Source organism: Nothoprocta perdicaria, unplaced genomic scaffold (assembly GCF_003342845.1).
Source record: "Nothoprocta perdicaria isolate Ctin4 unplaced genomic scaffold, notPer1 scaffold_230, whole genome shotgun sequence".
NCBI classification, from domain to species: domain Eukaryota; kingdom Metazoa; phylum Chordata; class Aves; order Tinamiformes; family Tinamidae; genus Nothoprocta; species Nothoprocta perdicaria.
Window position 1 is genome coordinate 75,677 of NW_020455456.1, and position 12,818 is coordinate 88,494.

Genomic DNA, 12,818 nt, shown 5'->3' on the forward strand with positions numbered 1-12,818 from the left:
AAATAAGGCCCATTTTATAAATTTCAAAAAGAACACTCTTTCAAGAGAATAGATATTCTCTTGATATCAGAGCTTAGATTTTGCTTACACTTATTCATATTCCTTCTCACTCTTGGGTCCAAAGACAAATATAGAATAATAGAAAACACTTTTAGTGAGCATTGGTGATTTAATATTTGTTTCGGTTTATAAAATATTGCTTCTCTTGCAGGTATTTGCATCCTGAAGGCCTCCCTTCTGATTACACCATCACTTTTCTCTTCCGTATACTTCCTGACACACCTGAAGAGCCATTTGCTCTTTGGGAGATTTTGAATGAAGCATATGAACCACTGGTTGGAGTTATTTTAGACAGTATGTGTTTTGGACCTTATCCATGATTTTGACTTTTAAGTGTATGATTGAGTCATTCTGTGACTAGATTGATTATTGCTAGTGTTTTAATATGTTCCTAAAGCAACTACCTGAATCTTAAAGGTGATGGTCTGTAATGGATCTTTTTAAGCATTCGATGTACTTGAGATTAATTTGAGCACAAATTTTGAGCATATTGCAGTAAAGTGGGAGTAATGATACTGAAATCCAAAGAGTTGTACTAGATGTAAAKTGATATAACTGAGCTCTAATTTCTCTTAATTTGCTTATAAATTTTCCACTGCTCTGGATCTGGTTCTAATAGTGTCTGTCTCGTTATATGCCAGTGGGGCTGAGAGCAGGATATATGCAGAGGCAATGGAGCCTGGTGGAGAGCAGACTTAGAGCCATGAACTCTTGATGACTCTCCTCTTTTCCACTTGGTTTGGTTTCCACAGCTGTAAGAATGGGGATTGTAATTTATAATGTTTCAATATTTACTGTTGAAAAGACATAGATATTATCATAGCTGTTCTTTATAACTGCCAATTTTTCTTTCTCTCTTTTTTTTTTTTTTTTTTTAAAAAAAGCCATAGATCATTACTGATCTATTCCATCTTTCCTAGATAATTTTTAAAATGTTACCCTGAAAAAGGTGGGACTAATCTTGAGGATAAGGCTCCTATAGCTTGAGGATCTGAGCCTTATTTCTTGCCCAAGTCCCAGAGGGAGCTGGTGGGATACTGGAATTGGGCAGGCAAGCACAAGGTAGCTCCCAGCTATTGGCCCATCCATCCATCCATCCTAAGAACGACCATTTCTGGTTTTGAGATAGTGTATTATTTGAGGGGCAGTAGCTCACATATGRGCATATTTGATTAATATTTGATTATGAGCCAATAAATTCACAAGTCTAAAGCTAAAGACCATGAAGGTAAGAATGCATGTTGGTGAAAGAACACCAGGCCACCTGGAAATGATAAGAGTCAGCAAACAACTCAGCTCAGATTTAACTAGAAAATTAAGAAATAGTTTTGCAGTCATTTAARGCTTGCAGCAGTTTAGATGGGTATCATAGAACTGAGTCTCTGGCCTTTCTCTTAAGCTAAAGGTATTTAGGCTGGGACTGTTAAAGTCCTGTGAAGTGTTGCYCAGAGAGGTTGTGGAGTCTCCTTCTCTAGAGATCTTCAAAACCTGCTCTGTGCAACATACTCTAGGTGCTCCTGCTTGAGCAGAGGGATTGAACTAGATGATCTCTAGAGGTCCCTTGAACCTCAGCGATTTGCGATTCAGTGTTTGGTTCTGTTCCTAAATCTGAAGTAAAATGGTGAAGTGGCATCAAATGTAACCTAGTATTTCTTATACAGACATTTTTTTTCCTGCACAAAATTAATTTTCATTCATAACTGAATTTCAAAGTGTTGAGCAAAATGATTTTTTTAAACAGTTCAGCAACTTTTTTTTTAACATTTCATTTAATAGCTTGTCTTGGAAAAGATAGATCTTTGTTAGCAAAATTAACCCACTAGAATAATATATTGGACCTTTTTCTCCTCTTACACTGCACATTGCTTTTTTAATTCCCACACAGATGGTGGTAAAACCCTGACTTTCTTCAACTATGACTACAAAGGAGATTTTCAAACTGTAACTTTTGAAGGTCCTGAAATAAGGAAGATATTTTATGGGAGTTTTCATAAGGTTAGTAATGATATTAGAAAATCACACTCTAGGGTTTTTAAAGTTCTTTTTTTTACATTTTGAAATATTCTTGCATGTTGTGGGCTACTGATAAAAGAAAGTTTTTTGCATATTCAGAACTACTATTCAGAACTATTCAGAACAGAATCTACCAAACTATCTTAACTCTTTGCAATATGAACTTAACATTGAACAAATATTTTGTTTTATATGGCAAAGATGGTGAGTTTAATTTTGATTTTGTGCCTTCTGCTTCTACCCTAATTAAAAGCTCTTGTCTTGAAAAGTAATTTAGAAATAAATTGGGCTTTCCTTTGAAAGTTTGGCTTAGAAATGTCAATTAAATACAAATACAAGTTCCTCGAGAAAAAAAGTATCCCCCCCACTTCTTTTTTGGACTGATGTTGTTATTTTTAAACATAGTTTAATGGTTATACCATGTTGAACTTGCCTTGGCTGTTGGAGATCTCATAACATTCCTTCCAAAAGCAGATGAAGTAATGCTGGGGTTGTGGCACAAGTTTGTTCAGGGAGGCTTTGCCAGTCACTTCTATTCCTGATGGTTTCTAGCTTCCCTAAACAAACAGAAAAAGAGACTGTGGATTKAGGGATGCTATTTATGCAGGTGAGCTTTGCTAGAATTCCTTTCTAGTTGATGGACGAGGGGAGAGAGAATGTAGGTCTGAGCAAGAGTCTAATTTTGACATTTTAAGTTTAGTCTAAGTGAAGAAATGCATCAGCCCTTAGCAAATCCTCCTTTTATGTATTTTTTTCTGCATTTTGAGTGGTGAACTGGGCTATACATGGGTTTGAAAGACACAAGAGGCCAAATTCATAGCTCCTTTTCAGTCATTTGTTTCCAGCTCAGACTAGCAAAATCCACGGCTGTTCCATCCTGCGCCTTGGGCTCTGATCTCCTCGCAGTGCAGCAACTTAGAGCAATACTCCAYGTCTGCCTGCTCATCTGATCTCTGCCAAAACCAACTGCTGTTTCTTTTGCTGAACTGAGAGCCTGGTAGTGACAGGACTGTGGTTAGGATTGCCTTGCTGCTTGCGTGTATTCCTGCTGCATCAGTATGAGCCAAGGCAGATGGAAGAAGCTTTGTTCCTGTACTCTACTCTTCTGTGCTGCATTTCATGTGATTTTTTTTTTCCTGTGTGGTAATGTCTAATTTACTGAGTAAATTTTACTGCTTGCTTTTGGCTTTTGCAAGTGGCTATAAAGAATATATTGGTGAAATCCAACTCTATGTAGCAGGCTCATACAAAACCCAAGAATCATTAATGACTACATAAATCAAGTGTTCTGTAGGATCTGGGTGATATATGAACTTTGTGTGGACCTTCTGTCAGGGATAAATTAATTTCTTACTGAATAAATTATGGGAAGTGCCAATTTGTATGCAGATGTTCTGTAAGCAGAGAAAGAAGATGAAGGTATCTCATTAAAGAGATTAGAATCAGAATAATTTGGGTTGGAAGAGACCTCTAGAGGTCATCTAAGTCATCTGCTATGGATTATTCCCTCAGTTTTGGTAGCAAGCATTAGGAGCTAATTTCAGAAATTGCCTCTTTTGCCCAGTAATTTCATCTACCCTGTGCAGTACTCTATATTTAAAGCATGTTTTCTTTTACTTAGTTGCATGTTGTTATCAGCAAGACTACGGCCAAAATAATTATTGACTGCAAGCAAGTGAGTGAAAAGACCATTAACGCGGCAGGGAATATTAGTTCTGATGGCATAGAAGTGCTTGGGAGGATGGTGAGATCCCGAGGACCAAGAGACAACTCTGCACCGGTAAGTGTTTGGGATCTTTGCAGCTTGATTTAAGCTGAAGTGCAATGAAAGCATATTTCAAACAGGAAAGTTRCAATGTTTCAGAAATTATTTGGACCCTCTAAGAGCTCTCAGCTTGAACAAAAGTGTTATTTTTGCACACAGAGAAACACATAGGCGCAGTTATGGTTCATGCTCCAAACAATCTGCTTTACCTAGAGTAATGCAATGCACAACTCACTTTCCAGAAATGCAGAATTTGGAGTTTAATGATAATTGTTCTCAATGATTCTTATTCCTTCTTACTCTGTATCAGCCTCAATGCTTACTCTCTGCTTATCAAATACTTGAATTGGTTTGACATACACTATGCCCACGAGTCCTTGCCTTAATATACCTATTTTTTTAAGTCCTTTAAGAATAAACTACTGAAAAATGTGAAAGACACTTTCATTCCTCTGAAGTCATTCACCCAGAGGCAATAATTGATCATTCTGTTYGCATGACAAGCTATGAGCTTCTTCCCATTTTGCCTCAGGTGTCTTTAAGAAAGTATGTTAGGTTTTCTGAGGTAGGTTGAAGATGATTTGACAGTCTGGTGAGGATCTACAAAAAGCTTCTCTGCAGTGTTATTTGCCCATTTTCTTTCAACTTTCCTGACCCTGGAATGAGTTTAACAAAGAATGTGAACCTTGAACCTTGAACTCAAGGTCTGATTTGAATAAGAATGAGCTTTCAAAAGTATGTGTACTTCTTATTTATGGAAAACTTATTTTATGTTTTATTGTATGGAAAAACTCTATTTAGTCAATCTTAGCCTGAGAATATATCTCTTTGTACAAAAGAGAGAATTTAGATCTCAAGTTTATTTATAATAATAAATATATCAAGACTATAAAGGCGAAAAAACAGAGCAACCTTTGTAGTCACATTCCAATAGACTCAGAAAAAAGCCAAACTTAGAAAAGCTTGAAATTAAAGAAAGCTTTGTAAAGAGAAGTGGAAAGAAATGATGACTTTTGTTGGAACCTAGGAATCTATAAAAGATAAGTCAATCTACCCACTCACTGAAAAATCTGGTTTTGTGTGAATGAACTGTACAGCTTACGTAAGACTGCAAATAAGTAGCTGAAGATGCAGCTTTACTCCACAGTAGTGCCTTCAAGTGTTACTGTATATAATAAATTATCATGGGTGGTTAAAATATTCAAATACTATCCTTTAAAGTCTCTATTCTGCACATTGTTCACATTGTTCATATTTTAAAAATGCTGCCTTCTCTTGTGCTAAAGGTGTTCATCACAGCTCCAGGCTTTTGCATAAGTGATACTGTTTTTCACTTGCTCAGTTCTTTGTTGTAAAATGAGATGATAATACTGTATACCTCTGTGCATGCATCCCACTTCAGAGGGATTTTTTTTGACCCTTTCAAACTCTGGAACACATTGAAATGTTAAAATTTATGTCATGGGGCATGTGTGACTCATAGAAATAGCAATTACTGTAGTATGCTTTTATCAGAAAGTGGCATTTAGTGTGTGYGGGGAGATCTTTCCTTTAAAATCCAATGGGTTCCAAGACCAAATTCAGGTATTTATAGACTATTCAGTATAGAAAACAGAGAGGATGTATGGTAAGTGTCTATAGAGTGCATAAGAGATGCTCGGATTTAGTCTGTCCCAGTAGCTTCCCATTTTTAAAGAACTTGTGAAGCTTTGCGTACAACAGAAATTCTTTTATTCTGAAATTTTGTTATGTATTGATAAGCTAATTTGATTTTTTTTTTTTTTGGATAGTTCTGAAAAATTATGCTTTCATGATATATTTTCATGAAATTTGATTTTTTTTCCCTTAGTTATAATTGGTTTGCTGCAATTTATTACACAGGCAGAAATTTACTCGAGGTAGGCTAGGAAGAGGGTTAAGCCTACTAACTTTTGTTAATAGTGGGACATGTCTGAGTTAGAAACCTCTGCCCCAGTAAACCCAACTCTGGCAAGCAGCAAGTAATGCTCTAATAAAGGGGCAATGAGTGTAAGTTGAAACACAGGCAGTTCCATCTGCATATGAGGAAGAACTTCATCACTGTGAGGGTGCCAGAGCCCTGGCACAGGCTGCCCAGGGAGGCTGTGGAGTCTCCTTCTCTGGAGGTCTTCCAAACCCCCCTGGATGCCACCCTGTGCACCRTGCTCTGGGTGTCCCTGCTGGAGCAGGGGGTTGGACTGGATGATCTCTAGAGGTCCCTTCCAACCTCAACTATCCTGTGATTCTGTGATTCTGTGATTGTTCTTTCAATGGAACTGACCAACAAGCCCATTATTACTAATGTTCCTTTTTATATATGTATGTGTGTGTGTATATACATATATATATATATATATATAACTTGTTTTACTTCCATGTGAATGCACTGTTTAAAATGTGATATTAAGTTGTCTGCTCTTGAAAACCCTTGCAGGGCTATAGCTGGAGCAGATCCGGATGGGAAGACTTTTTTGTCCTACTAGCTCCACTTGCAGGACTGGGAGATCAGGGAAGTGGAAGGGAGATTTATGAATAAATGTTTAAGAGCGGCAAAGAAAGCTTTGTCTGATTATTTAGCTTGAGTCAGACAGAGCAACCCACGTAATATTTTCAAATTGGAATACTGAGTCATTCAGCATTTTGATGTATTTAGATGGTGAATGCAGCAATTCAGTGAATGTCTGTGTGCTCTTTATATTACACCAAAATGTTTTATCACCATGGTTCTCTAGAATGTCTAATCCATACCGAAAGAATGCATATGCATTCTTGAATGAATTTTATATAGCCTATAGAAGACTACATAAAATAAGCCAGTTCTGTCAACCTTCTGCTAGTCAGGTGAAAAGGGTAGTATGGGATGAACTACTTTTCGGAAAACAAAGGGCCATACTGCTTCTAAACCTGCGTTGGTTTCTGTACAACCAACTCAGGTGTTTCTGCACTCACTTTCTATGATGTCTCATTAGCCCAAGTGTAGTAGCATGGAAATGTCTAGAATTATTTTGAGTCCCAGAACAGTGAGTTGATTCATCTTTATGTGACGTTTTGTACGAGCGGAGGAATGTGATGAACCTAAGTGGCTCCATATGGAGCTTCTTGGMTGTGACAATGAGGGACACAGACTTATGGAACTTGCCATGGATGTTTGTGGAGCCAACCCAAGTGGTAAAAGCTGCTTTCATGCTACACTTTACTTATGTAGCATGGAACTAGCACAGAGGAGCCTGCAGCATATCTACAAAACAAGTAATCTGCTGGCAAATAAAGAAAGTATTTATGTATATGAAAGTAACCGTTTGTTTAAAATACAATAGTAGACTGATTTAGGTGAGGAAAAAATGAAACAAAAAAAAGGTGCACATGTGTAATTCATTTTTAACACAGAAAGTTTTGGGAAAGTGTTTAAATTGTACTCTCCATTCTTGTTTTAAAATAATGCCAGGGRTAATAATACTTTAAATTTTTTAAATGATCATGAGAACAAAATCAGAAATAAATCTATCTCTCGCAGTTCCTCAGTTTCCTAAACATGCAAACTTACTTTAATGGGATGTTCTGTTMCATCCCCCTTTCTATCCCATTGGCACATAAATGAGGCATGGAAACAGAACAGAAGAATATTCCATCTCTGTAGACCCCTTTGTTCAGTTCAAGCTTGTAAAGCAGACAATTGGTTTTACTCTTCAGTTTTATTCAATATATTAAGATTTTTCTCAGTATTTAATAGCTTTTACTCTTATCCAATGTGCATGTTCCTGTAGATTAAATTCTTGTTCAAGCCGTATTTCCACACTTGAGGYGTGAGGAAATTTTTCTTACTGTCCAAGACTGTCATATGTTGAACAATCTTTTCACCATCCTTATAGTTTCATTGCCTGGGGATAATATGGGTAGGAGAGGGCATATACTAAAGTAAAATAAAACTGGAGAAGATGATAAATATTATTTGTGGCTCAGGTCCAGTGTAAGTAATAGGCTACAGAAGACTTGACCCAGAAAAAAACTGAAAATAGGACTGAAGGGATAAGAGAAATGTTTGGTTTTGAARACATGAGCACTCTTTTGCCCATTTCTTGATGGCTTCTTTGCTAGGTGAAATATCAGGAAGCACCACTGGACAAATCAAAATATTAGTCAATGTAGCTGGGATAATGAAAGAAATGCCTACAGCATTTAACATGCACCCACTGCGTGGGTGAACACCTTGCTTGMACACGCATGAACACCTTGCTTGATGCATTTAGTGTCCAATAATGTGAACAAGATGGTTAGAACAAAAGCCTTTTAGCCTATAAGTTAGCCTATTTATGGCTACCTGTGCTATATTCAAGATCTTTGCTCTGCTCTGAGTACTTCGATCAAGGTAACTTCTCTTGCTGAAACTTCTTTTGCACTGATCTTGTAACTAATGCTCACCTTCTGCATCATCCCTGTTTTGAAACAGCTGCAGCTGCAGATGTTTGACATTGTTTGTGCTACCTCATGGGCCAATCGAGACAAATGCTGTGAGCTTCCTGGCTTGGTAAGAATGCATTTCAGTGGCTCCAGATGTTCCCCCTTCCCTTTTTTATATGTATTTCCTTTTATTGACACAAATATGTGAGGGAATGTATGGGTAGAATTTTCAAAAGAGCCCAAGTGTGTTTGGAGTAATTGTCTTCTTGAAAGTCAATGTCATGTGTCTTTCTAAATCACATCGGCACCTTTGAGGCTTCCACAGGGTTCTATGTATTAGATACATAATATTCCCAACTTCTGAATCAAAGTTTTGGACATCAAGCTCTTCCTATCTTGACCTTTCCTTAGAGAGATGAGGAAAATTGCCCTTCCCTTCCTCACGCTTGTTCCTGTTCAGAAGCTAACAAGGGACCCCTCGGACCTCCTGGACCACCGGTAAGGCTTTATTCATGTTTGTACTCAACTGTACTGAGTATTTCACTGGCCAGCTTTATCCCAAGATTTGGGAATATTCTACCATTGTATGACTAATAAGGTTAAATAGAGTTTCAGGCATTGGCAAAGATATAAAAATATTACATATATTTAGCAAAGGTGCCAAGTGATAGGTTGTAATAAACCTTCTCACCTAATAAGTGAATCAAATTCTCTATGGACTAATCCAAACARGACTATGTTATCATAGATTTTAAAATTCTCATTCATAGGACTCAGCTTCTTTTATGCTACTGCTTCTGTTTCCCTGGATTTTAGGTAATGTAAAGGCAGCCAGCTTTTTCAGAGTTTCCTAGGCAATAGGTTGGAAAAGATCTGGAATCATCAAACCCACCCCCTTGCCTGGACCATAACTTTACGTTACTCATTTCCTCCGATCATTTAGTCTGCTCTTAAACATTTTTAGGGGCCACATTTATCTCCCAAGGCAAATTATTCATGCAGATGATGTGTTGAACTTGGGCCCCTACCACTTACTGGAAAAAAAAGAAAAAAAAAATTAATGGAAGAATATACTATGCAGGAAAAAAGAAAGTGGAAACGCTGAATTTGGGTAGAGCTCTTGCATGCAAATGCTAAAATCTTTTAAKCTATGGTTACAAAAATTTGAAGAATATCTCAGAAAAAATCTTTCTTTTGCAAATATCTATCCAAAGAGATGTATCTTGGAAAAAAAAAATGAAAAAAGATTCCTTCCTATTTTACTGTAGTTGTACATCAAGTATGAATTAAAGATTTCATTCTGATATTTAAGAGTCCCAATTTAGGTTCTGTGAAAAAGGCAATGGGAAAAATCACATTAAAATGCAAGTGAATTTGAATAGTATTACCACATTTCACAATAAAATGAAATATGTTTTTAAAAGATTCAGTTGGAAGGATGAGTTTTACTAATGTGGTTCAAAAGATGCACAGAGCAAGACTCAACAAAGCTTAATTCGGCAGTAAAATAACGTGCGTTTATTTATTACAATTAAAATTAGCAATATTTCAAGTAGTGAAATTTCATGCAAGAGGAGGTTTCAAGTGAAACAGAAAAATTGTTGCCTAGTCATGGGAGCATGTAATTCTAGAAYTCAACCTCTTATGAGTGATGCTAGGTGACACGGGTCTGGAAAAATGTAGAAGCCTAGGAAAAAGCAGAAGAAAAAGACAAGTCAGTGTTCATATTTTGAGCTAACCAAAAGTCGGTTGCATATGCTATGGTCAGCAATGCTCCAAACTGTTAAAATGTCAAATGGCTTTTCTCTAAGCCAAGGATCTTTCTGTTTAAGGGATAAAGCAACTTTCTTAAAGCTAATTTGAGTGATTATAATAAAAAGAATCAAAATTCTGTTTGTTTATGATGATGTCTCTAAAAAAAGTTATAAATCTCCTAGGAAGAGGTGGATTTGGGGAGAGGTTCCCCAAAGAGCTTTGGGGTAAGACTGAGTTTTGTTTTGAGTTAAGGTTATCTGGCAGTTTTCATTATGGCTTAATCTTTGCAGAATTTGCTCATGCTGCCCGAAGTTCGCCATGCAAAGTTAAGATAGTATTTTTAGAGGAACGCTGCAAAACTGCAGAATGTGAGGAAAAGGATGAAAATATTTGGTAACTTGATAACAGTTGATTAAGGTCTGTTGCAGGGAGAAATTATGGCTATTAAAGAGTTATTTAAAATAACAGAAAGAGAAAGAAAAAGGCATAGTAATTCTTAGGTACAAGTAGAAGCCAAAGAAATGAAAAATTTGAAACTGGACACACAATTTTAGCAGTGAGGAAAGTGAGGGGGAGGCTTGTGATGTTTTCAAATTGAATCCATGTTTTTTGGAACTTGCACTTTTTACAAACCACAGTTTGCTGGATTCACAACATGACAGTGGGCTGAAGTCCATGAGAATGGGAAAGCACATGATCCAACGGCTCCTCATCAGGCTGTGAACATGATTGATTTTTAAATATACATCCTTCTTCCATAAAAAGGTTCATTTGTTTCTGAGAATTAAATTGGAAAAAAATGTTTAATTTTATGTTAACATTACAGTTATTTTGCGAGCATTTGCATCAGAATTTTTGATCTGATAGACAGTTTTCAGGTAAGAGAAAAGGGACATCTTGGGAGGCTGGCAGACAGATAGGCAGAACTGCGAGGACCAGGAATTTGAGAACTGGCAGCTGGAAAGTGAGTCTGTGGAGCATGTAGGATGAGTTTTAAGAGTCAGAAAATAAATATGAATGTGGAGTTGAGGCCTGATGGTGATGGAGTGAGTGGGCATGAGCTGAAACTTGGAATGGAAGTGAAAAGAGGGAAGGAACTGGAACAAGGTGTAGAAAAATGATCATACAAATGACATGAAGGAATCTTGAAGGGCAAGAGAAATTCTGGTACTTTCAAAGCTGTCCATTGCTTACATTCTTATTTAAAGTCTCATGGATACTAAGTATGCATTTAATCTGATATGCATATTTTATACTTTTATGTCTTTGATGTCATGTTTAACTTTGCAGTTATTTTTTGTAACTGTTTATTGTTACTGTAGCTTCTAAATAGTGCCAGTCATTTGTGGTGCTTWACTGAACGAGCTGCTTCATGAGGACAAAGATGGCCAAAATTCCTGAACTTCAAAGCTCATATCCCAACAGACTAAGTAATATGTTGGAGTGGGGAAAGAGGGAAATTGATCTGAAAAATGAAAATAAATCTTTACTTATATTGTCCTAGAGGATGAAGCACATCCAGTTTATATATACAAAACACATTCATGGAAGCCATCCATAGGTATGTGCAATTCCAGTGTCTCAGATGATACTAATAAAAAAAAGAAGCCAAGGCAACAGTTGGTTATCAAATGATGAACAGATGTAAGCATCACTGAGGAAAGTGAAAAGAGAAATTTAGAGAGAATAATTTAGAGAGAGAAAGAAGGAAAGAAGGAAAGAAAGGAAGAAAGGAAGAAAGGAGGAAAGGAAGAAAGGAAGAAAGGAAGAAAGAAGCTTTTTTACCCGATTTAGAATAGTTCTAGATCAAACCTTATTAAGTCTAATAGGTCTGGGAACTGTCTTGCAGTAAAAATATGCCTGAGTCATTGGACACCCATTAATAGTGTGATGATCTTGGAGTGACTTGATAGTGTGTGGGAGGTTTCAGGAACTGGAGGGAGCCTATGATCTGTGATGTGAATCTCTGGATTTTTGGAAAGTCTTTTAAGTCTATGTTTAAATCTGTGCCTGAATATGACCAAACTTAAGTATGTTTTTAGTTTAATTACTCCAGAGGAAGGATATTGGCAGATGCTCTCTCTGATTCGAGACCAAGAAGGAAATGTTTGGGCTTTGCCAATTTTGATCTGTCCTTGTGCTTTGCCTTGCAGGGCGGTCCAGGTGTCAGAGGTGCCAAAGGTCATCGTGGTGATCCAGGTCCAAAGGTACTTTGTACAGCACTGTGCAGGGGTCAGATGCACAGGTTCATGGATTCTCTGATGCATGTAAACCTTGAAATGACTTCCTTGAAATGATCATCTCTGATGTCTCTGAGGAAGAAGCACAACAAAACGCTATTGCTTTTTGGTGTGTCTCTTTTCACAACATTAGCTTGTCATGTTTGTTCCTGAAAACGGAAATAAAATTTGGAATGCTGCTCTCAGAGTACAAGTCTTCATTTTTTTGTATGTATAAAGGAACCGGCCGTTTTTAAATTGAACACTAACTGCCCAGTCAAATGGTACTCATATTTCCGATGTTTTTGAGTCTGTTGGTGTTTAATTCTTCAAACAGAAGCTGCTTTTGTCCAGATGATAGAAGTTTACCTTATGTCCTGTGTTACTTTAGGGACCAGATGGACCTCGAGGTGAAATTGGTGTTCCAGGACCCCAAGGACCTCCTGGACCTCAAGGACCCAGTGGGCTTTCTATTCAAGGGCTTCCAGTGAGTATTACATAAGTAACAGGGTTATATTTTCTACTAGCAGTGTGATGCTTAGATACGTTATGCTGAACAGAAATACCTTTTGGTATCCTGATCAGAATCT

The 12,818-nt window shown here is 37.1% G+C and overlaps 1 protein-coding gene across 1 annotated transcript in view; it reads left to right on the forward strand.

Annotated features, from left to right (window-relative positions):
• COL14A1 (collagen type XIV alpha 1 chain) overlaps positions 1-12,818 on the forward strand; it is a 109,958-nt gene that overhangs the window by 70,745 nt on the left and 26,395 nt on the right. Inside the window, 7 exon segments of the mRNA XM_026039489.1 lie at positions 212-354; positions 1,946-2,055; positions 3,695-3,853; positions 8,304-8,381; positions 8,666-8,752; positions 12,163-12,216; positions 12,620-12,715. Coding sequence (XP_025895274.1) covers positions 212-354; positions 1,946-2,055; positions 3,695-3,853; positions 8,304-8,381; positions 8,666-8,752; positions 12,163-12,216; positions 12,620-12,715 — 727 coding nt within the window.